The sequence below is a fragment of the Corvus kubaryi genome, unplaced genomic scaffold (genome assembly GCF_017639235.1).
Source record: "Corvus kubaryi isolate FWS band 111438036 unplaced genomic scaffold, C.kubaryi_AGA036_p1.0 split3-37355, whole genome shotgun sequence".
Lineage (NCBI taxonomy): Eukaryota > Metazoa > Chordata > Aves > Passeriformes > Corvidae > Corvus > Corvus kubaryi.
This window is the reverse complement of record NW_024582089.1, coordinates 1420255-1442427: the sequence shown is the minus strand read 5'-3', so window position 1 is coordinate 1442427 and position 22173 is coordinate 1420255. Positions and strand designations below refer to the sequence as shown.

The window sequence follows — 22173 nt, the reverse complement described above, 5'->3', positions numbered from 1 at the left end:
CCAGGGAGAGAGTGGAACACCTGCCATGGGAAAAACTTAGCTCAGCAGGCCATGGCCAGTGCCAGGCTGTGGGCATCCCTCACCCCTGGCCTGGTCTCAGGGGCTGTTGGGGGATGCTTGAGGCTGTTGGGGAATATTGGAGAAACTTGGGGGATACTGGGGGATGCTGGGGGATGTCGAAGGGTGGTGGCGTATTCTGGGGGGAGGATGCTGAAGGGACGTTTGGAGATGTTGGAGGATTTTTTTGGGATGCTGGGGGGATATTGGGGAATGTTTGGGGATACTGGAGGATTTGCGAGGATGCTGGGGAGAGGTTTGAGGATGTTTGGGCAATGCTGGGGGATGTTGGGGGGGTGTTGGGGGATGTTGAGGGAAATGCTGGGGTGGGCGTTGGGGGATGTGGACCTGCCCAGTCTGGCCGCTGTCCCATCTTCTGGGCGGTGGGTGACCAGCAGAGGGCTCGGCTCCCCTCCCGCCACCGCTTTATCCTGCCCAGCGCTCCCCGAGCGCCCAGAGCCGCGGCCGGAGCCGGACCGAGCGGCTGCGCCCGCACACAGCTCCCGAGCAGCCCCGGGGGCTGCGCCGCCTCCGCCGCACGCGCTCCCGGAGGGTGCGGGGACCATCGCGGGGGCACAATGCCTTCGCCACCGCTTCTCCTGCTGCTGCTGCTGCTGCTGCTGCTGCTGGCCCCGGGGGCCGCGGGGATGCGAGGCACCGGCAGCACTCCCCACGGCCAGGGTGCGGACAGGGGCAGGACGCTGCCCACGGCTGCCCGGGACATCCCGGAGGTGCAGGGGATGAGGGAGCGGCTGCGCCGGGGCACGGAGGAGGACTCCAAGTCGGTGCAGCAGTACGTGCCGGGGGTGCGCGTGGAGTTCCCGCGGCCCCTCAACTCCGCCAGCCTGCACCCCACCAGGGCCCTGCTGCCGTCCAGCACGGACCCGTCGGAGCAGCAGCCGGGGGTCCCCACGGACAGGGACAGGTCAGAGCGCCGAGCCAACCTCACCACGGTGTCTGACAAGCGGCTGCAAATCCACAACCCGCTGTACCCGGTGACAGAGAGCTCCTACAGCGCCTACGCTGTCATGTTCCTGTCCCTCATCGTCTTCACGGTGGGGATCATCGGGAACCTGTCCGTGATGTGCATCGTGTGGCACAACTACTACATGAAGAGTGCCTGGAACTCCATCCTGGCCAGTCTGGCTTTCTGGGACTTCCTCATCCTCTTTTTCTGCCTGCCTGTGGTCATCTTCAACGAGATCACCAAGAAGAGGCTGCTGGGGGACATGTCCTGTCGCATCGTGCCCTTCATGGAGGTAAGGAGCTGCACAGGTCCCTGCAGGGATCAAGGACTCTGCCCTCTCTGCCCTCTTGCTCCGGGGCAGTCCCTGCTGCTGGTGGCCTGGTGGCCAGACACCCGACTGTGGGGCACAGCAAGGAGTCGAGGGACAGTCCCCATAGTGACCTTCCCTTGGTCCCAGGCCATTCCTCAGGCTCTGCAGCCACCACTGATGCTGCCAGGGCTGGGAAAAGCCCATTAGACCCTCCTCCAGCCTGCACAGGGACTCCCTCCATTTGTCTGTTCCTGTCCCAGCCTGATGCCCCAAAGCCTGGGGGCTCAGCCCTGCAGTGTGCTGGCCCAGAAACTGGCCACTGGGGGCTGCTGAGGATGGTCCAGGGGCAGGGGGCTGCAGGTGGACAGTGCTGGTCAGCACTGGAATGGGACCAGCCCAGGAATTAGGTGTGGAAACCTGAGATCTGTGTTTGTCCTCAAGCCCCACGTGTGACAGGTTGGCCACACTCAGGGAGAGCCAGGTACCCACTGAGAAGGCCAGAGGGACTGTGGTGACAGGGGATGGCAGAACGAGCAAAAATGCCCCAGATGGCAGGATTTGGCCTGATGCTGCTCTGGTGCTGGAAACCAACCCTTGCTGTGCTCATCTCCCATCCTCAGGGGAACCTTGGGGTCCAGCTGTGCTCCTCCGTGTCCTGGTGGGACAGACAGACCAAGCCTGGCTGTTCTCTGGGGTCAGCACCCCGTCTATCAAAGGGTGGAAGAGCTTAGAGACAGTGCCAGGTCGCTGAAGACCCTCTCAGGCTTGGTCAGACCAGACGGGGTTCAGAACCTGCCCCTCCCCCTGAGCACCACGCCAGTGTTCAGGGGTCCTGGCTGCTGTGTGCCCTGCTGGCACCAGAACATCACCTGTGCATGCCCCGGTGCCCCTGTGCAGGGTCTGCAGCTGTGCAGGGGTCCCTGGCTGCTCACAGGGTCCCCACCTGTGCACAGCCCTAGAAGCCCCAGCAATGCCTGGGTCCTCTGGGTGCAGGGTGGTGGACTGGGGTGTCCCACTGAGCACAGCCCCAAAGCAGCCCAGCCCAGCCCAGCACGGGGATGTGGTGTTTGCTGGGGGAGCCCTGCAGCCCCCCTGCAGCCCCCCTGCAGCCCCCCTGCAGCCCCCCTGCTCCCCTGTGTCCCTGCCCAGCAGGCAAGAGCTGCTCCTTTCCACGGGTGTCCCTCCCCATCCTCTCACTAAATGGAGAGTTTACCCCATCCCTGTCCTCCACCTCAGGCCTCCAACGCTGCATCTGGGTGGACTCAGAGAGGGGCAGGAATTTGGAAGGGGAAGGGGAAGGGGAAGGGGAAGGGGAAGGGGAAGGGGAAGGGAAGATGTCCCCAAAACAGACCCTGTCTTGAGGAGGATCTGCTGCTCATGGGCTCCCTGTCCCTGTGAGAGAACCCTGAGGGTGGCAGCACCAGGTGCAGGGATTCAGCAGCACCAGGGCGCCCTGGGACAGCTCGGTCCCAGAGGAGTCAGGAGGGAACAGGGTCGGTGGGATGTTGGTGCTGCAGAAGGACGAGCGTGCCACAGACGGGAAGCACGGTCCTGGTGTGGGGCTACCCTTGCTCTGCCCCCCAGCACCCAGCCCTACACTGCCCTCCTGCCCCCCAAGGCATGGGCAGAGAGAGGCTCCAGGGCTTCACCTGGGACCCAGCTGCAGGGAGCCTGGCTGGGAGCCACAGCCAGGCCAGAGCCAAATCCCCACCAGAGGGTCAGCGATGAGAGGGGAACCAAGGGTTCGTGTCTGGTGGGACTGTGAGTGGCTCGGGCCACTGGATGGATGCAGTGAGAAGCAGATCTATCCTCTGGAGCTGCTCAGTGCTCTGGCACAGAGCCAGGTTTTGGGAGCAAAGCTGGTTACAGGGGCTGCTGGGGACAGGCCCTGTGCAGGGATGTGCTGGGCTGACTGATGCCCCCAGCTACATCCCTGCCAGGGCACTGGAGATGGGTGTTCTGCAGGACCAAGGGTGCCCAGAGAGACACCCTGTGAAGGCTGTAGGGGGAGGAGGCAGCAGCACAGCAGTGCCGAGGGCTGCAGGTGCCAGCCAGGGAACAGGTCCAGTGTGCTGGGTGCTGGCTGTGGGGCAGAGCAGGGTGCTGGGTGCCCAGGCTGGCTCTGGGCTTTGGGCAGAGGAGCTGGGACATGCTGGGAGGTGGTGCTGGGTGCAGAATGCTGGTGCTGGGCCGGTGGCCTGATTCTGTGTCTGGGGCGATGCTGCTGGGCATAAGCGATGGTGCTGCTGAGGGCTGGCACCGCTCTGGTCATCAGCTGCTGGAGTGACCAGCCCAGGGCCAAGGAAATGGCTGGGGGACCGGGGGGGCAGTGTTCCAGGCTGTTCCCCACGCACCACGTGGAGCCCTGGGAAGTTTCCTGAGAGCTGGGAAGGTCTTTCAGCACAGGGTGATGTTTGATGGCTTCGTGAGCCAGGAATGGCCACAGCACTGGGGGCACCAGCATGTGACTCTGCCATCATTTTGGCCAAGGGCTGTGGGACTTGGCTCCCAGCTCTGGGGCTGGGACTGGGAATGCTGACCAGTGCCTGGCCAGCCCTCCCAGAGCCACAGCGATTCCTGTCCCTCCTTTGGCCTCCTCCTTTGGCAAAGGGGATGTTTTTCTTGCTATTCTCAATGCAGCGGAAATTGCCCCAAGCTGATTTGGGACAAGAGCGCCTTCAACTCACTTGGCCTGTCCAGGCAGGCCTTGGGAACCCTGGGAAGGTGCTGGTGGGTGTGATGGCCCCTGCTTCTCCTCTGCAAGAGCCATCCAGAATAGAGGAAGAGCCTGAAAGACAATCCTGCTGTTCCCACCTTGGCTGGATGGACAGACAGACATCCAGCTAAACTTCTCCCTTCCTCAGAAAAGGGAGCTGGGCAGGGACTGAGGGTCGGGGGACATTTTTCAAAACCTTTCAGGAGTCACAGAAAAGTGGCTCTAAACCCTGGGATGCAGCCACAGGCTGTGACCTCCCTACAAGCTTTGAAGGAGAGGTTGTGGTCTTAGGTAGCCAGGGGTTTGCCCCAAGCCTGGTAGAGCCCAGCCCCCTGTGATGTCCCTGCAGCAGGGCCCACCTGTTCTGCCTCCTCCCTCACCAGGTATCGTCACTGGGAGTTACCACCTTCAGCCTCTGTGCCCTGGGCATCGACAGGTTCCACGCAGCCACCAGCCCCCAGGCCAGCACGCGGCCCATCGAGCAGTGCCAGTCCATCATCGCCAAGCTGGCCGTCATCTGGGTGGGCTCCATGACGCTGTCGGTGCCAGAGATCCTGCTCTGGCAGCTGGCACAGGACACGTCGCCCGTGTCCGGTGGGGTGACGGAGTTTTGCACCATGAAGCCCTCGTCCAACCTGCCCGAGTCCATCTACTCCCTGGTGCTCACCTACCAGAACGCTCGCATGTGGTGGTATTTCGGCTGCTACTTCTGCCTGCCCATCCTCTTCACCGTCAGCTGCCAGCTGGTGACGCGGCGCATCTGTGGCACCGAGAAGAAGAGCGAGTGCCGGGGCACCAAGCACGGCCAGTGCGAGAGCCACCTGAACTGCACCATCATCGCGCTGACCGTCATCTACGGGCTCTGCACCACCCCCGAGAACGTCTGCAACATCGTGGTGGCCTACATGTCCCCTGACATGTCTAAGCAGACCTTGGATCTGCTCAACCTCATCAACCAGTTCTTCCTGTTCTTCAAGTGCTCCGTGACGCCTGTCCTGCTCCTGTGCCTCTGTCGTCCCCTGGGCCAGGCCTTCATGGACTGCTGCTGCTGCTGCTGTGAGGGCTGCGGCCCCGACACCACCTCCAGCGAGGGCAGCGCCGACAGCAAGCTCAAAACCGAGATGTCCTCCTCCATCTTCTTCGACAAGCCCCGGGAGACTCCCCCACCCCTCCTGGCCCTGGGCACCCCATGCTAAGTGCCACTGGGGAGCTGTAGCGATCATTTCACCACCTCCTCCCAAGACCAAACGTTGTTTTGCCATTAGTACTCATGTCTGGACATGGAGCAAGCAGAAGAGACAGATCAGGGGGCTGTGCCGTGGGCTTCAAACCCAGCACTGGGCAGGTGGGGCTTGAAATCCCAGTCCCTGTGGCTACACTGGTGACCCTCTTGCCTCTGCCCAAAGGTCAGCGAGGACAGCAGCACCCTCCTGTCCCGGCTTCCTGGCCGGGCTCCGTGGGGCTGCTGCTCTGGAGATGGTGTTGTGCCAGGAAGGTCTTACCTGAAACCACAGAGGCTGGCCGTGATGGCTCACAGAGGACACAGCAAACACAAACTGCCCTCCTCCTGCCCCCTCCCCTCCTGCCAGCCCCTCCCCAAGAGGAGAAGGTCCAACTGGCCGTATCCCACGGGTTCAAGCCGTGCCCTGTATGAGCTCAATAAACCAGTAACCTAGAGCACGTCGTGCTTGCAGCCACTGGCACTGCTGGGCTGAGCCCTGTATGAGCACCTTGGATGGCTCTTCCCTAAACCTGGGGGGCTCTGGGGTGGGCATGGGCAGCTGGGGGGCAGGAGGGCAGGGAAGCAGCTGTGCCAGGGTGGGCAGCGGTGAGGGGAGATGGGGAAAGCCCCCAGCCCCTGTGCTCCCTCCCTCTGGGGTGATGCTGAGCAGTGCCAGTGAGAGGGTGCCCTCTGGAGCGCTGGGCTTGGGGTGATTTGTAGGACTTGAACTGGTCTCAGTAAAGCCCAGCCAGCCCAGCCCAGGGCTGAGGTGCCCCACAGCCTGCTGGTTCCCCCATGTGTGCTGTGCACCACAGCGCGGTGCTGCTGCACAGTGCTGGGGGAAGATGTGGGACCACCACCCCCAGCACCCCTCAGGGAGCCTCGGGGTGAGTGCACCTCACCCAAACTGCCCCCCAGGGCTCCTGGCCCTCATCCCCCTGCCCGCTGCAGGGACAGCATTGTCCCAGGAGGATGCTTTCAGGGCTTCAGGGTTTCCAACCCCACACCCACCCCCTGGCCACGGCCCCTGCATGGGGCAGGGCGGGTCAAGGAGCAGGCGGGACGGATCTGCCTGAGGGCAGCCTGGCCGTGGCAGCCCATCCACCGGAGCTGTTAGAGCTCCTTGTCCCAGTTGCTGGCAGCCGCCCCAGCCCCCGAGATGCCGGGGCGAGGGAGACGGTTGCCACGGGCAGTGAAAGCGAGGGGCTCACTGCGGGCTTTGTGCGCAACACCCACCGGGCTCCGCGCGGGCTTTGCTTTCGCAGACCCGTTTCCAGGGAAACAAAAGCCCCAGTTTTCTTTCGAGAGCACAAAACTGGGTTTTTCCTTTCATCCTCCTCCCCCCTACCCCGTGCTGGGCCCCACGGCTTGGGAGAAGAGGGGTCTCATCTTGGCACAGGGATGCAGGGGGGCTCAGAGTCCGGGCCGTACCTCCAGTGGCCACGGGGTGAGCGGGGTCCCGGTGAGGGGCCGGGGGCAGTGGGGGCAGTGGGGGAGGGCATCTCCCACGCGCCTGGTCCACATCGCTCCGTCCTGAGCCCGGGCCAAGGGCGAACAAAGCCAGGCTTGTGCTGCGGGGCTGCACGCGTGGGGAGGGGAGCGCGGGCGGGGCGGGGGCTGCGGCAGCACAGGGCCCCCCCCAGCAGGCACAGCACCCCGGGGCTGCGCTGAACCCCGGCCCTGCTCCCACCCTGCTGCCCGGGCACCTGACAAGCGCAGGGCAGGGGGCCACCCCCGGGCCACGGGGCGGTGGGAGCCCAGCAGCAATGGCCACACCCTCCCGAGGACATGGGGCCACCTCCAAAGGACACAGGGCAGGGGGACCCCAGCAGCAGTGGGCACAGCCCCCAGGAGGGAGCAGGGAGAGGGGGCACTGCAGCCCCCCCAAACCCAGCAGGGTTCCACAGCAGCTTGGGATGTGACAGGGGCAGAGGAAGGTCCAGCAGCAGGGATGACCACAAACAGAGTGTCCGAGCTGGCCTTGGCACCCAGGCCAAGGAAACAAAGCAACTGCAGCCGTCAGAGGTGCCTCCAGCACCTCTCGGGTGAGCATGACCCCACAGATGCCCAGTGGCACCCAGAGGACGGGGACCTCCCTTCCAGGCAGGGCCCCGAAGGATGGGTGGTAATGATGGGGAGGAAGAAACGTGACTGCAACCACACCCGCAACGCAAAATTGTTAATTTATTGTTAGGAGGCAAAAAAATTGTACAGTTACAAGAATCATTTCCCAACAGAGGTCAAATCTGAGTCAAAATATCTCTTACAAAAAAAAAGGGGGGGTGGGGGGTGACAACACTTTACAAGTCATTAAATTAAAAAAAAAAAAACCAACAAAAAGAAACCTCTCTTTGTGCAATTCTGCAAAAACAAGAACAGAAGATAAATCCCTGGCCTGATGCGCTGGAGCTGAGTGGGAAGAGGCTGAGAGGGGGCCCTGCAGCCCCCCAGCCATCCTGACCCTATGTCCCAGCCCTGCACTGGGACCAGCAGCTGCCTCGTCCTGCACACCCACCCTCCAATGCCAGCCCAGTCCCCCCAAACTGGCCCCAAACAGCCTGGCCAGAGCCCCAGGCTGCACCTGCAGAGCCCCAGCCAATGGCACAGACATGGCACGGACAGCCACAGCCTTTCTCACCCCACACAACTTCCACAGACCTCCACCCTCTGCAGACACAGACCTGACCGTCGTCCCCACAAGCCCTGCTGCCCCCTGCCCCACGGCTCCTGTGCGGCCCAGCCAGGGCAGCAGGGCAGGGGGTGCCATGGGGAGTAGGGAGTGGAGAGCAGAGCATGGGGAGCAGGCACAGGGAGCAGGGCATGGGGAGCAGGGCACGGGGAGCAGGCACAGGGCACAGCCCCCTGGGTCCGGCGAGCAGCACTGACAGTGCACAGATGCTCTCAGTGTGTCTCCGGGCGCCTCCATGCATCCCTCCCTCTCTGGCATCCCAAGGGATGTCCCTGGCCAGGGCAGAGCCAGCCGCCCCAGCCGGGCACAGGCGATGCCACTTGGCATGTGGGGAGCCAGCACAGCTGTCCTGAGCGGCTGCACGGGGTTGAGCCAGCCCCAGGACGGGTGGGAGGCAGGTGCCAGCCCCCTGCTCCCCCAGGGGCTGCTGGCATTGCTGGGCCCCCAGCACTGGTACCAGTGCCCCAGATCCTCCCCCCTGAGCAGCCAGGCTGGGCAGAGGGCAGGAGAGCAGGGGCCATGTGGGGCAGGGGGACAAGTGGCCCTGGGCCCCCAAGGGGGGGTTGGGGAAGTGGAGGCAATAGGGGGAGGCTGATGACAGTGGCTTGTGACCAATCCCTGTCCCCTGGAGGGGTGAGGAGCCTGCGGGTGGCAATGACACACCCTTCCCCCCCCACTGAAGCCCGAGGCAGGCAGGGCAAGGTGGGCACCTCCAACACCCCCAGGGTGGTCTCTGCCTGGAGGCAGCAGCAGGACACCCAGAGAAGGGGAGACGGAGCCCCAGGGGACCTGCCTGCAGCTGGCACAGCCCCATTCCCAAGGGCTGCCTTCTGCTACCACCCTCCTCCTCCTCCCAGCGCTGACCCGTGGCTGGCCTTGGGGAGCCCCAGCTTTCCTACTGCTCACAGGGCCCAGTTCAGTAACAGCACTATCCCTTAAATTAAAAAATTAAAATATATATACATATATATATATACTGTATACACAGACAACAACAGAACAGTGCCAAAATGGAGGGAGAGAGAGAGGGGAGGAGAGGACAGGGGGAGAGGAGGGCAGTCGGACATCCTCTTTACAATAAAAACAAGGATTCTGCCCCAATGTGAGCAGAGTCTGGGGTCCCCTAAAAATACCCATCTAGAGAGAGAGCTGGAGGGACAGAGCAGGAGAGAGGGGCGTGGGCTTGTACAATGGCATCTTCCCAATCCGAGCCAGGCCCGCAGGACCTCAGCTTCGCCTGGACTTCGAGTGCTGGATAAGCCACTGTAGGGTGATGTCTGCAGAGGTAAGGGGACACTTACAGCCTCTGCCTCTGGCTGTCACCTCCTCCCACACCTGGGCAAGCACGTGGGCACGGGCTGCCCCCCACGCCCCCCGTGACCCCAGCCCACGGCACTCACCGATGTTGTCCTTTTCTTTGCAGGAGATGGAATAGCAACAGATCTCTCGGTCCTGGATGGCGGAGAGGTTCCTGTGGGAAAGGAGCAAGTGCTGGCTGCAGACTCTGAGCTGTGTGGGGTGGCCATGGGAGACACCTCTGGGCAGCCCTTGAAGGGTCCCTTCGGACCCAGTCTCTGAGACAGAGCACACTGAAGGGGCAGCAGCTCCCCAGGCTCTCCAGGAGCTGCACGTGAGCCAGGGGAGGGCACCATCGCTCCATGCCTGAGGGGCAGGGGTGGTCTGGGGGGGGCCTATGTGACAGGGCAGGATGGACCCAATCCCACGGAGACCCTGGCCACCAAATCCCATAGGTCCCCCCCAGCCCTGCAGCCAGACGGGGCAGGGAGGTTCTGGGAGCGGCACAGGGCTGGCAGCATGGGAGCTGCACAGGTGCCCATGGCCAGGGGGGCTCAGAGGGGTGGCTGAAGGGGAGGAAATGCTGTGAGCCAGTGCAGCATCCCAGATCCCCAGCATGGAGGAGCCCAGTGCCACTGTCCAGTGCGGTATCTGGGGGAGACCAGCTCCACCAGCCAGTGCCATGCTGCGGCCGGGCCCCCACGCCACCATGTGGCACGTGGGACCCAGCCCTGGCACTGGTGGTTCCAGCTCCTCTCTGTCTCCACAAGGTGTCACCTAGGAGATCCCCAGCCACCCATGTGTGCCAGCCCACCCCAGGCACCACAGTGCCAGCCCAGACAGGTGATGGTGCTGGTGGGGACACGGCAGAACGGGGAGGGGTCACACTGTGTCACACTGGCACACTTACATCTTCTCAATGAGCTCCTTCTCATCCAAGGCACCGGGCAGGTCCCGCTTGTTGCCCAGGACGAGGACCTGCAGGGCAGGACAGGGGACACCTGAAGCACCCGGCCACCAGACCAGGCAGGAACCTGCTTCTGCCACTCAGAAGCAGAGCCTGCTTGTGACACAGGACAGCCCTGGCTACCCCACTAGGATGTCCCAGACAGAGAAACCCCCTTCAGCAGCACTCAGGAGGCAGGGCAATTCAATTAACTGCCTTAATTAGCCTGTACACAGCATCTCCTGTGCACTCTCTACTCCCAGTGTGGAGATGTTCCCACAGCACATCCTCTCTCAAGGGTACCAGCATCTGCTGTGCCATCCAGGATGGTCTCCCAGGAGCCTCCCACTGCCTCTGAGCAAAAAGTCAAGTGAAATGGCCAACCCTGACGTTGCCCAGCAGGAGCAAGCTGTGGATGCCGGGTAGAACCCACTCTGCAGGCAGCCAGCCCAAACCAGGATCAGCCATTCATGCCATCACTGATCTCTCCCTCAAGGCTCTCCACAGCCACAAAAGCATTCTCAGACTGTGTAAGGAAAATAACCACCCAGCAGGGCTGGTTTGTCCCTCCGGAGCAGCCATGTGACTGTCACCTGACGGGGCAGTGCTGAGGCTGTGGCTGCCCGGACTGCGCTGGGGCTCTGCAGCAGCACAGGATGCAGCATCCCCTGCTTCAGTCTGGAGGCTTGTTCTCAGAAGAGAGCCTTCAGAGGCCTGCAACTGCAGCGTGGTGTGTCAGGAGCTGAATTTAGCTGGCAGTGGACATTTGGGATCCGTGGCAAGATCTTCAATTAGCTCCTTTCAAAGGATGCTGATTTGGGGGGGTTGGTGCACATCCCACCTGACACATACAGGGTGCCCAGCACTGCACCACATCCCACCTCCTGCACGTGTCACAGTCCAGCAGCTGACCTTCCTATCACACCATAAATCAGGTGCAAATCCATGTGAGGGGACAGATTTCACCCAGGGGGCCTGATCCGTGCCCTAAAGCTGCCCTAAAGCTCCCTCTCTGTTGCTTGGCCCAGTTCTGACCTAGAAAGCGTCATTGCCCCAGCCGGCTCCCTCGGGAGTGCAGCGGGGAAGTGACGCCTCCAAGAAAAGGAGATTCATGGGATGTCCCTTCCTGAATCTGCTCTGCAAGCCCTGGCAGTCCCCAGCCTGGGGACCGACCGAGGCACCAGCTCACCGGGATGCCCTGGAGCTGTGGCTTGTCAAGCAGGTTGTGCAGTTCGTTCTTGGAGGCCTCTATCTTCTCCTGGTCAGCAGCATCCACCATGTACCTGCAAGGGAAGGGACAATCCTGAGCACAGGTGCCCAGGTCTCCACGGCCTCGTGCTGTGCTGAGGTCCGTGCCACCCCCAAACCTCCTCCCATGGCAGCTCACTGCCCCAGGACATGCAGGGGGTTGATAACAGGATCCTTCCACCAGGATGCCTCTTCCCAAGGATGGCTGTGGAGCTAAAAACCCCTCATGTCTCCCAGGGGAGTAGGGGACCACCCCAGCCTTGTCCCTGCAGGTGTCAACCTGCTGACAGCAGGGACAGGCTGGGTGAGGGAAGCCCAGGCAGGAGAAGCTGCAGGACACACATTGTCTCCATGTGCCCAGTGAGACTCGTGCACATGGCAGCTCCCATGTAAACAGCCAGGATAGAGGACAAGCAGAAAAGGCAAGAGAAGCTGAGGATGGAGAGGTGACAGTGACCCAAGAAGGGGAAAGAGCTCCTTGTCCCATCGATGGGGTAATCTTGGGAAGGGCCATGGAGCACATGGATGTGAAGCCGGTGGCCAGCAATGCTTCTCTGAGCAGAGCAGGAGATTTGGGAAAGGATTTCATTCTTACAGGGCAACTTTTATCCTGCAAAGAAATGTCAGTGAAGCCAAAACTTGGGTGAGGAACCGATCAAAGCAGCCTTGATTTCAAAGATCAAGAAGCTGGGAGAGAAGGAGTGAGAAACACCAGCTCATCAGGCTGTGGGGAGTTACTTAAAAATAGGAAAAAAGCTACTAATGAAGTGCTTAACACAGGAAAATGGGAACGAGGTGCCAGAGGGAAAAACACCCCCAGGGACTGCCCCAGACCTTGGCATGTTGGGCAGGGGAAAGGGCTGAGAGCAAAGGGAAAGGAACATGACACAGCTCGAGGTGATGAGGGCAGACTGGAGTGTGACCTGGATGCTGACAGGTCCTTTTGTTTCCTGACAACTACGTGGGCCAAAATTATGACATTATGGAAGGAGGCAGCAAAAGGAGTGAGAAGACAGAGATTTTGTCATTTCCAGCAAAGCTCACTGTAATAAAAAGTGTAATAAAAACCCTCCTGCAGGTCCAAGGCCATGTCCCACCATGGTGACAATCTGCAAGGGCAGGAGCAGACACCACTGTCCCAGCATGCAGGACAAGCAGTACCACACTCCTCCTCACCTGCCAAGGCTTGGAGTTGGGAAGGGCAGCACAGAAACCAGCCCTCCAAATCTCAGGGCACAGTCACTTGGAAAAGATCCCATAAATCTCATTTTCTGACTGGGTTTAAGGAACCCCAGTATGGTGTCCCAGGATCAGTATTTGTCCTTTGGAATAGGCAACCTGCTTCCCAAGAATGCCTTGCCAGGCTCACCCCGAGCCTGGACTCCCTGGGATTGCTTTCACTGTGCTGTTTTTAGGCAGGGGACGCCCAGGGACACTCAGATTTGCTGACTCAGTAGCGGGTGTTGCACTGAGACTCCTGCTCTCAGCACAAGATTTATCCGGCAGCACATGAACATCCTGACCTGGAAACCAGCCTCTGGGAAGGGCTGAGCCCCACCACTGGGCTCTGCTCAGCCCCAGCAGTGAGCAGCCAGCAGACAGGACGCATGGGAGCCTGGAAGGGCAAGATCTGAGGAACAGAGCTGGACTGAGTGATGCTGGAAGGGAAGAGAAGGGTCTGCCACAGCTGGACGGACCTGGCTGTCCTTTGCTCAAAGCCCATGTAGACATCAGTCCCCAGGGGAAGTATCTGGAAAAAAGGAGGCTCAGGGGGGACTTTCTCAGTCTCTCCAGTTCCCTGACAAGAGGGTGGAGCCAGGTGGGGGTCGGGCTCTTCTCCCAGGGAACAGGCTACAGGACCAGAGGAAACGGCCGCAAGTTGCACCAGGCGGGGTTCAGGTTGGATATGGGGGAAAATTTCTTCTCTGAAAGGGTGGTTAGGCCCTGGCAAAGGCTGCCCAGGGCAGTGGTGGAGTCACCATCCCTGGAGGTGTTCAAAAACCACCTGGGGACATGGTCTAGTGGTGAATATGGTGGTGTTGGGCTAACGGTTGGACCGAATGATCTTCGAGGCCTTTTCCACCCTTAACGATTCCGGGATGATTCAGTGATTCCACCCCTTGGCACAGGCGTCTGGCTCTGGCAGCAAAGGCACCGCAGCTCCCCTGTCCCCCCAGCACCCCGGGGTGGGATGATGCCCCCAGCCAGCAGCAAGGCTCAGCATCAGCACGTGGGTGAGAGCAGGGCCCTGGGGATACTCACACGATGGCACTCACTCCACGGCAGTATCGCTCCCACATGCTGCGGAACCGTGGCTGCCCCCCGATGTCCCAGAGCTGTGACAGGGAGATGGCAGCGTTACCCCCACAGTCCTGCCCAACACTCTTTCCTCCCCCATGTGGCCACCCGGAGCATTTTGGCCACGCACCAAACCCACCCCCATCTCCTCCTCTTCAGCTCAAATTTCAGGAGGAGGCTCCTGACTTGATGAAGAAGGGAGAAACCTCAGGAGGGGCAGCTGGAGGATGCTGAATCCCCCTGTAATGTGCCTCTGCTGGCATGGAGGGACCCTCTGGCCCAAGCTGGCTGCTCCTCCCCATGCCCATCACATCTCCTGGCACTGCCCTGAGACATTTCCCATTTCAGAACATTCGGCACACTCTCAAAAGTGTTCCTGCAGCAGCCACAGATCCCCAGCCAGCTTTTCAAGTCTGTCCAACAGCTATTTCCCAGTACAACCCCAGCCCCTTGAAAGATCCAGAAGAGGTAGAACCCTCCTTTTCCTTTGCTCCCAAGGCAGAGGCCACCACTGCAAGCCATGACCTGTTTTTCCCAGCACTACCACCCTCAGCAGCATGACCACATCCGTAAGTCCCAGAGACATAAGAAACCTCCAGCTTTGCAGCCTGAACTGGCTCTTATTGCCCAAGTCTGGAGCTCCTACACCCCTCCCCACCACCTCCCCTGGTGGGTACCTGCAGGACCCTAACAGGGCAAATCTTTCCCTTCCAGATGGTGGAATCACAATCCCTGGAAATGTTAACAAAATGTGGATGTGGCACTTGTAGACACGGTTTAGTGGCGAACATGGCACTCCTGGGGGAACATTTAGACTCGATCTTAAAGCGATTATCCAGCCTTAATGATGCTGTGCTTCTATTCTATGAGCCGCATCTGGGGTGCCTGGAATTCTTCCACCTCCAGCAGAACAGCCACCAATCTCCCTCACCTCCACCTTCCATCCCAAGAGCCCTCACCAGCAGTAACAACTGCATCTCACCTTTATGGTAACATTCCCTTTGGTGATCTTCCTCATGTTGAAGCCCACTGTCGGGATCATGTCTTCGTTGAACTGTCCTGACTGCAAGGAACAAGGTGAAACAGCGTTAGGAGGCAGAGGAACGGGGCCAGCCTGCCCTGGCAGGGCAGCAAGGCTGACAGCCTGGGATAACCCCAAAGGCTCTGCCAGCCCTGCCGTGGGCACAGCGCAACCCTCCTGCAGGTCCACGCCAGGACGCAGAGCCCAGGAGGCACGGTGCCACCAGGAATGCTGTGCGTCCTGGTTCCGCCCAGAGGGACGGGATGTGGCCAAGACACTGTGTTATTCAGTACCACCTGACATCATTGCCATGGCCAGGGAAAAGGGACTGAGTTCTTTTCCAGTTGGGAAAAAGCCTGGTGGGTGGAGGGAAGCCATTGTTTCATTGTCCCGGGCTTGGTGAGCATTTTGCATGTAAATCACCCTCTCTTTGTACACTGTTGTTATTAGTAGTGTTGCTCTTACTGTTTTCTTATCTCGTTGCTGTTTCTAGTAAATTGTTCTTATCTCAACCCGTGATCTTTGCCTTTTGTGCTTCCAGTTGGAGGGGGAAGGGGAAGCAACCGGAAACATCGGGAGCACCAAACTGGGGACTACCATTCCTAAACCACGACGCCGTGGCTGCTGCAATGGGCACAGGTGCCCTGGGTGCCCCAGTGCAGTCCTCAACCCTGCAGCGAGCTGCCAGCCTCAGCCCTGGACACCCTGTTGTCTCGGTGGGCTCGGGGCTTGCCCATCCCAGCTCTTTCCAGGTGTGACTCCCAAGCCCTTCGTGGGAGGAGGCTGAGACCTTCGTCCTGAGCAGTGACCTCTGGTGAGGCAGCCCTGCAAGGACCCCCGGGGTTTTAGGCTGGGCTTTTCACCCAGAGAGCCACCTCCTGCTCCAGCTCCTTTCCAGTTGCAAGTCCTGGGGGCACCAGCAGGTTTCATGCTTCCGATCACTTATGGTCTAGCTCAAACCAGACTGACTTCTGCTTTCAAGAGAGTGCTGTCTGCGCTGGTCCCCAGTCCTGCATCCTGCCTGTGCTGGGTGACGTGGGGGGTCACAAAGGGCCCCCCTCCCCAGAAGCTGCTCTCATGCAGCTCCAATGTCTGCTGAGTTTATGCATCAGATGCAGGAGATCCCTGGGGGGTCGAGCACCCCAGTGCTGCTGTGGATGGGTCAGGCCTGTCGGAGCAGGGACCATCCCTCTGCTGAAGCTGGCTCACAAGCCCACATGCCCAGCACCACGCCGAAGGCTCTGCTAATGCCCACCCCACCGTCCAGTTTGCTGCTCCAGTTCCAGTGCTGCAGGACGGGCCCAGGCGGAGCAGGGATGTTAGGGGCAGTCCCAGCAGTGATGTGGCATCGCTGGGGCAGGGCAGGACAGGAGCTGGCACAGCCCCTCAGCCACTGCCTCCAGCAGCTTCCCTGGGACTCACATCAGGCTTATGGCCTGTAAATGCATCCTGGGGAATGCTGAGGAGCCAGTAGGGAAGACTGTTTGATAGCCAGGATAATGCAGCTGCGGGGAATTTGGCCATCAATGCCAGAAACTTGTAGGAACCACCAACCATGGCCAAACTCATCCTAGCAGGTCCTTACTACCTTAAAACCTCCGTTTCTTGAGGGCTTTTCTGTTAGTTAACACAAACTTCAAAACAGGAAGTCAGTTCATGCTATTTTCTCATAAGCAGATTTTTGTGCCTGGTTGAGCCTGTGGCTCCTCCGGATGCACCACATCAGCAAGTCACCAGGGTTTTCCTGACCTCTTCCAAACGCTCTGCAGTACACACTGCTTCCCTTTTTCATATCCCTTTTGCATTCAGCAGTAAAACCCAGCAGCCAAGGGGTGTTCAGGCCCCGCTGCACCCAGAAAGGACTGTGGGTAAGGGCACGGGGAGAGGAGGGGAAGCAGGCAGGGATCCACAGGGGATGTCTCCTATGGACTGAGGTTCAACACACAACTGAGCTTTATGAAACTAAGAAATTCTCAGGCTTTGATCAGTGGGCACAGAGAGCAATTGCTGAAGAGCTTCTTGGAAGCTGCAGGCACCTCCCTCAGGGATCCCAGACCACACCACGCAATCTGCTGGCTGTGCAAAAGCCACACAAGATATGGTTCTGGTGTGATAGAAGCTTCTTCCAGGAAGGGGTGGGCTGCAGGAGCCAGGAGTCACCTCTTCTTTCCTCCATGGGTGGGAGAGAGCATGTCTGTGTGAGTGACCACAGCCTTGCTCCCTGCCCCAAACCCCTCTCCCTGCAGCACCTGCCTCCAGGCTGCCCACGGCCAAGGGGCTGAAACAAAACCACTTGAGCTGTCCAAAACAGGCCAAGCTGGGAGTGCAAGGCCTTGTGGTCCAGGATGGCTCACACGTGCTCCCTGCTGTCCCAGCACCCACAGAAGCATCTTGCACGTGCTCCTCCTCCATCAGCTCCTCCTGCATCAGCTTCTCTCTGAACACAACTCTCAGTGGTGGAAACACGATGGTCCCTCTTCCCTCTCCAACCACCCCTGGTGCCTTCAACACATTTTCAACTCCCTGCAGGGTTCAGCCATCCACAGGTCCACTGCCAGGAAAGCAGTGAGCACCCCGATGGAGACAAGCAAAAGCTTCACGGGACACATTCTTCCCCCAAATTTTTGTTATGTAATGAACATAGCATCCATGCTGACTCTGAAGATGATGCCAAGCCACACCAATTGCTTAAGAATGGGATTGCACTGGGAAGCACAAAAATCGTTGCAGGCAAGATGGATTTTGTGGCTACAAATGGCAGATCAGGTCTTTACAGACTCGAGCTCATCACTGCTTTTGCCAGGGTCACTCACTGCTCTGCCCAAGGCCCTGCCCGGAAGGCAAGTGACCTTTCCACCCAGCCCCAACACTTTCCAGTTGGGTTACTGGCAGAAGTGGCCAGAATTCAGCTTTTGCCAGGGCAGGCAGTGTCCCCAGCTCACGCTGAGCCCCATCCCCTGACACATGCACAAGGATTCCACATCACCTGCCAGTTCAGCCATCATCCCTTGCTCAGACGGGCCCAGGACCTCAGCTTGCTGGCACATGCAGAGAAGCCACCTCAGCCTCCCCCAGCTCTGGTGAGCAGCATGCAGGGCTGAGGTGGCCAGGCCCTGCTCCTCACCGGATGACATTGAACTGATGTGACCTGCTCTGGATAAATCACTGCTGGCTGTTCTGAAGCCCTGTTCCCCAGAGGGCAGAGATGGCAGTGCTGGGCGATGCAGTTGTGTCTCCACCAAAGCATGGCCCTCTGTGGGACAGAGGCAGGAGCCCAGAGCACCTCGGGTTGGGTGTCTCCCACCACTGCCTGGACCATCCCCACAACTGGCACTCCTGCAGGCATCTCCTGCCATACCCTGTCCAAGCTCTAACATGGAGGGAAACTTAGATATAAAAGATAGAAGAAAGAAACTTTTTATGATGTGAGAGGTGAGGCCCTGGCACAGGTTGCCCGGAGAAGCTGTGGCTGCCCCATCCGTGGAAATGTTCAAGGTCAGGTTGGATGGGTCTTGGAGCAAACCAGTCTAGTGAAAGGTGTCCCTGTATGTGCCTGCCAATGGTAGGAGTGTTGGACAAGGTCATCTTTAAAGGTCCCTTCCAACCCAAATCACTGTATGATCCTGTCTCAGGAAAGCCACACTGTCCATTTTTCTTGGCTCATGTTGACAGAGCTTGCAGCAGCAACACAAAACCATGCCCCAGACAGATTCTCCTCCTCTTCCAGAAATACCGAGAAACCCCCCAGAAAACCTACCACCTTCTGCATTATGAAGCTAAGGTGCAAAGACACACCTGTGGAGGGCCCAGGGGCTGCATCTGGAGGCAGAAGGACCGTGAAGCAGCATGAGAGCCCACGGCCACCTCCCACCCACCCTGGCCCTGCCAGACCCCACACAAGGGGCACATCCAGAGGTGGGTGTCAAGACAGACCGGTCCAAATGCATCAGAACAACATCTCCCTACTACTTCCTCAGCACCTCTCTCTCCTCTACCTCCCCAGCAAACCCTGGGGACCTTGCAGACCTGGAGCTGCACCTTCCCTCTCGGGCTCAGGCACCAGAGCACATCCTGCCAAGATGGGTCAAGTGGCTAGTGAAGGGGTTGGCGTGTGTCTGAGGATGGCCAGGAGCAGGCACGGAGCTCTGCAGTGCTCTGAGCCACTATCAGGCTCACTGTTGGAGCACTGGCTACCTGCCACACCAGCCACCAGCCTACCTGGTGCCAAATATGAGGCTGATGTGGTTTCATAGGATGGGTCAGGTTGGAAGGACCACAGTGGGTCATCTGATCCAACCTCCCTGCTCAACCACGTTCATCCCAGAGCACATGGCACAGCATTATTCCCAGACAGTTCTGCAATATCTCCAGTGAGGGGGACTCCACACCCTGTCTGGGCAGCCTGTTCAGTGCACAGTCACTGCACAGGAAAGAAGTTCTTCCTCATGTTCAGGTGAAACTTCCTGGGCATCATTTTCTGCCCATTGCCTCTTGTCCCATTGCTGGGCCCCAGGGAGCAGAGCCTGGTGCACCCTCTGACCCCTCCCTGCAGACACTGACTGACATTGATGAGGGCCCCTCTCAGCCATCTCTTTTTGGCTGTTTGGCTCAACAGCCCCAGCTCCCTCAGCCTGTCCTCATAAGAGAGATGCACTAGCCCTCTCAGCATCTTCACAGCCTCCACTGAACTCACTCCAGGAGCTGCATGCTTCCTCTTGCAGCACTGCTCTGAATCACTTTCCAAGCAGGGCTGAAGCACAGGATGATGCCCCAGCGCTCCCACCACATGTCCAACACCCCGGCACTTGTGGCTTCACTCTCCTGGAAGGCTCTAGCACAGATAGAACGCGTGTGATGTTAAAAAGCAGCAACACCCTCTTGTTCTAACCATGGCCTGCACTGACAGGTTTTGGGCCCCAGCACCTGCTGAGGAGCTCTCAATGGCCTCGAGTCACCCTTGTCACCACCAGACTGAGGTAAAGGCAGCTAAAAGCCCACTGGCTTCAGGTTAAATCAAGACCACATGTATTTGCAGTTTTCACTTCTCCTTACAGGCAAGACTTCAAGCCTCAGCTCTCAACAGCCAGGAAAAGAAAATATAAGTCCTGGAAAATCAAAGTCCCCAGACAGGTGACCCAGGAGGAGTCACCCTGATCATAGCTGCCTTCAGCAAAGCCCTTGCCTGGCACAACCACAGCCTGGCTGCTGGAGGGAACCAGCCACCTTCCAGGGAACCAGAGTCCACTTTTCAGTCAGGTGCGGCTACAAATCCTGAAAGAAAAGGACGGTGCCAACCCCCCCAGAGCAGGTCCAATCCCAGAAAGGCTTCTTGTGAGATCTCTCCAACAACACCAAAATCCCATTCTTCTTCAGGTTTTTCCCGCCCCACAAAGCCCAAATCACAGCTATTTCCCCTTCTGACAACCCCATTGCAACACCCTAATGCCAGGCGCCTCCAGACCTTCTCAGGCAGTTCCTGTCGGGTTGGCATTTTCTGTCATGCTTCTATTTCACTGTGCCCAACAAGTCCTTCTTTCCAGGATGTCTTCTCAAAAGTTGGTGCCCCTTTTTGTGTGCATCTGCCACAAAACTTGAACTTTCCGAATAACTTGAGAGGTCGAACTCAGCACCCTGAGCCCGACTGCCGTGTGAGGGTCTCAAACACCCCACCCCAGACCTGACAGACCAGCAGGCTATGGTGCCAACTTCAGCAGCCTCAAGAGCTGCTATAATTCCTCAAAGTCCCTTTTCCCTACACCAGCAATCCTGGCTAAGTGGAGAGTGTCCTAGTGCATGGGTCTTGCCAGTGGGGTCTCGCCCACAATAAAACTGCCAGGCACAAAGTATTTACTCGCAGAAGCAAACCCCACAAAGCCCACACTGAGCCCTGTCTGCTCCAGATGCAGCTGGGAGAGGAGGAGACATGTGGGGAACAGGGAGCCGAGCAACACCAACCCTTGGGATTTCCAGCCCTGTGCAGGCAGAACTGTGCAGCAGGTCTGGGATAAAGCTCCATCACCCTTCACAGCTTATCTGGGTGATTAAAACCGACACTAAATTACTTTGCCATTTTTAAGGTAGTCTGGGTGCTGTTAACAGGCAGCATCCAGCGGATCCAGAGCAGGAGCACCCCACACGTGGCACTGCCGCGTCCCACCCTGGCACGGGATTGCAAAAATTGACTATTAAACACACAAATAACAGGGAGAGGTCCCCCGAAAATAGGATTGGTGCTCAGTCACTGCCCCAGAGCCGAAACGCTCCCTGTCCCCAGAGGCTGGTGTTGTTTTATGGAGGAACCAGCAGGAGACCGGAGCACTGAGCAGTGACTTCCAGCAAAACAGCTCAAGAGCAGGAGTGCCATTGTCTCCAGGATGGAAAGCATTTTAGGGTGTCCTCTCTCTGCCCCTAGACACTTCAGAAAGGACATTTTCATCCCTCAGCACCTCCCAAAGAGCATGGCTCCAGTGCAACGAAGCCTCCATACGAGCTGGAAATCCCCTCTGACAGTCCAGCAGCTTCCAGCACCCTGAGCAAGCAGCAACAACTCACTCTGCTTTGGAGCCATGGCGAGCATGGACTTTGGAGCAACGTGCAGGGACCAGGGGGCAACCAGGATGGATCTGCATCCACTTCCTTCCATGAAACCCCCTGGGAGCAACAGCCCAAATCCACCCCTTCAGGATCCTCCCGCCTCGAATGATCACGTATTGAGAGGACAAGAACAACCCAAAAAGCAAGAGGGGAGACTCTGCCAAGTATCCCCATGGGCAAAGCCACGCCCTGGGCTTTGGGATCCAGGACATGCAGCTCCTGATCCACAGCAGGGACCCGGTGGACGAGGCAGCGCAGCCAGGGAGAGGCCAGGGCTGGAGGAGCCTAAGGCGGGTGCCGCTGCCCCACTCGGGTGCGGAGCGTGTGCTGCTGCAAGAGCAGCCGGCACCCACAGGACGCTGCTGCTGGGGAATGCTTCCCGAGGAAGGTCGCCAGGCAAACACCTCCTACACCGGCCCCCAGGCAAGGAACCCCGGTGGCACCGAGCCCGGCAGGGTCGCCATGAGGCCCCACCTGCGCGTCCCGGCGGCGGCGGGGACGATGACAAAGCGCCTGCTGTTACGGGTACGAGAGCAGGAGCTTCCCGGCTCCCGGGGCCGAGGCTCCCGCAGTCCCGTCCGGGGCACCGGCACTGGCTGCTGTCCACTGGCCGGGAAGGGCGAGGCGGTGCCAGGACCCTTCCCCAGGCCCTGCTCCGGCTGTGGCCGCGAGCACCGCGCTCGGCTCCGGGGATGCGGGGAGCAAACACTGCGGGCTGCCTGGGCCGTGCCGGGCCTGCACTCTGCACCCCACACCGCACATCGTACCCACTGCTGCACCCTGCACCCCACACCGTACCCACTGCTGCA

The 22173-nt window shown here is 59.4% G+C and overlaps 2 protein-coding genes across 2 annotated transcripts in view; one reads left to right on the top strand and one right to left on the bottom strand.

Moving 5' to 3' along the window:
* The first annotated feature begins 503 nt into the window (after positions 1–503).
* GPR37L1 (G protein-coupled receptor 37 like 1) lies at positions 504–5727 on the top strand. The gene is made up of 2 exons (XM_042015929.1): positions 504–1316; positions 4434–5727. Exons 1-2 carry the CDS (start codon positions 636–638, stop codon positions 5244–5246), a joined length of 1494 nt encoding a protein of 497 aa, XP_041871863.1. The 5' UTR covers positions 504–635; the 3' UTR covers positions 5247–5727.
* A 1711-nt stretch (positions 5728–7438) lies between these two features.
* ARL8A (ADP ribosylation factor like GTPase 8A) overlaps positions 7439–22173 on the bottom strand; it is a 15345-nt gene continuing 610 nt past the window's right edge. The window contains exons 2-7 of the mRNA XM_042015937.1: positions 14732–14812; positions 13714–13787; positions 11393–11486; positions 10168–10235; positions 9362–9432; positions 7439–9238 (exon numbers count right to left, since the gene is read on the bottom strand). Coding sequence (XP_041871871.1) covers positions 9189–9238; positions 9362–9432; positions 10168–10235; positions 11393–11486; positions 13714–13787; positions 14732–14812 — 438 coding nt within the window. The 3' untranslated portion in view covers positions 7439–9188. The remainder of the gene's footprint in view (positions 9239–9361; positions 9433–10167; positions 10236–11392; positions 11487–13713; positions 13788–14731; positions 14813–22173) is intronic.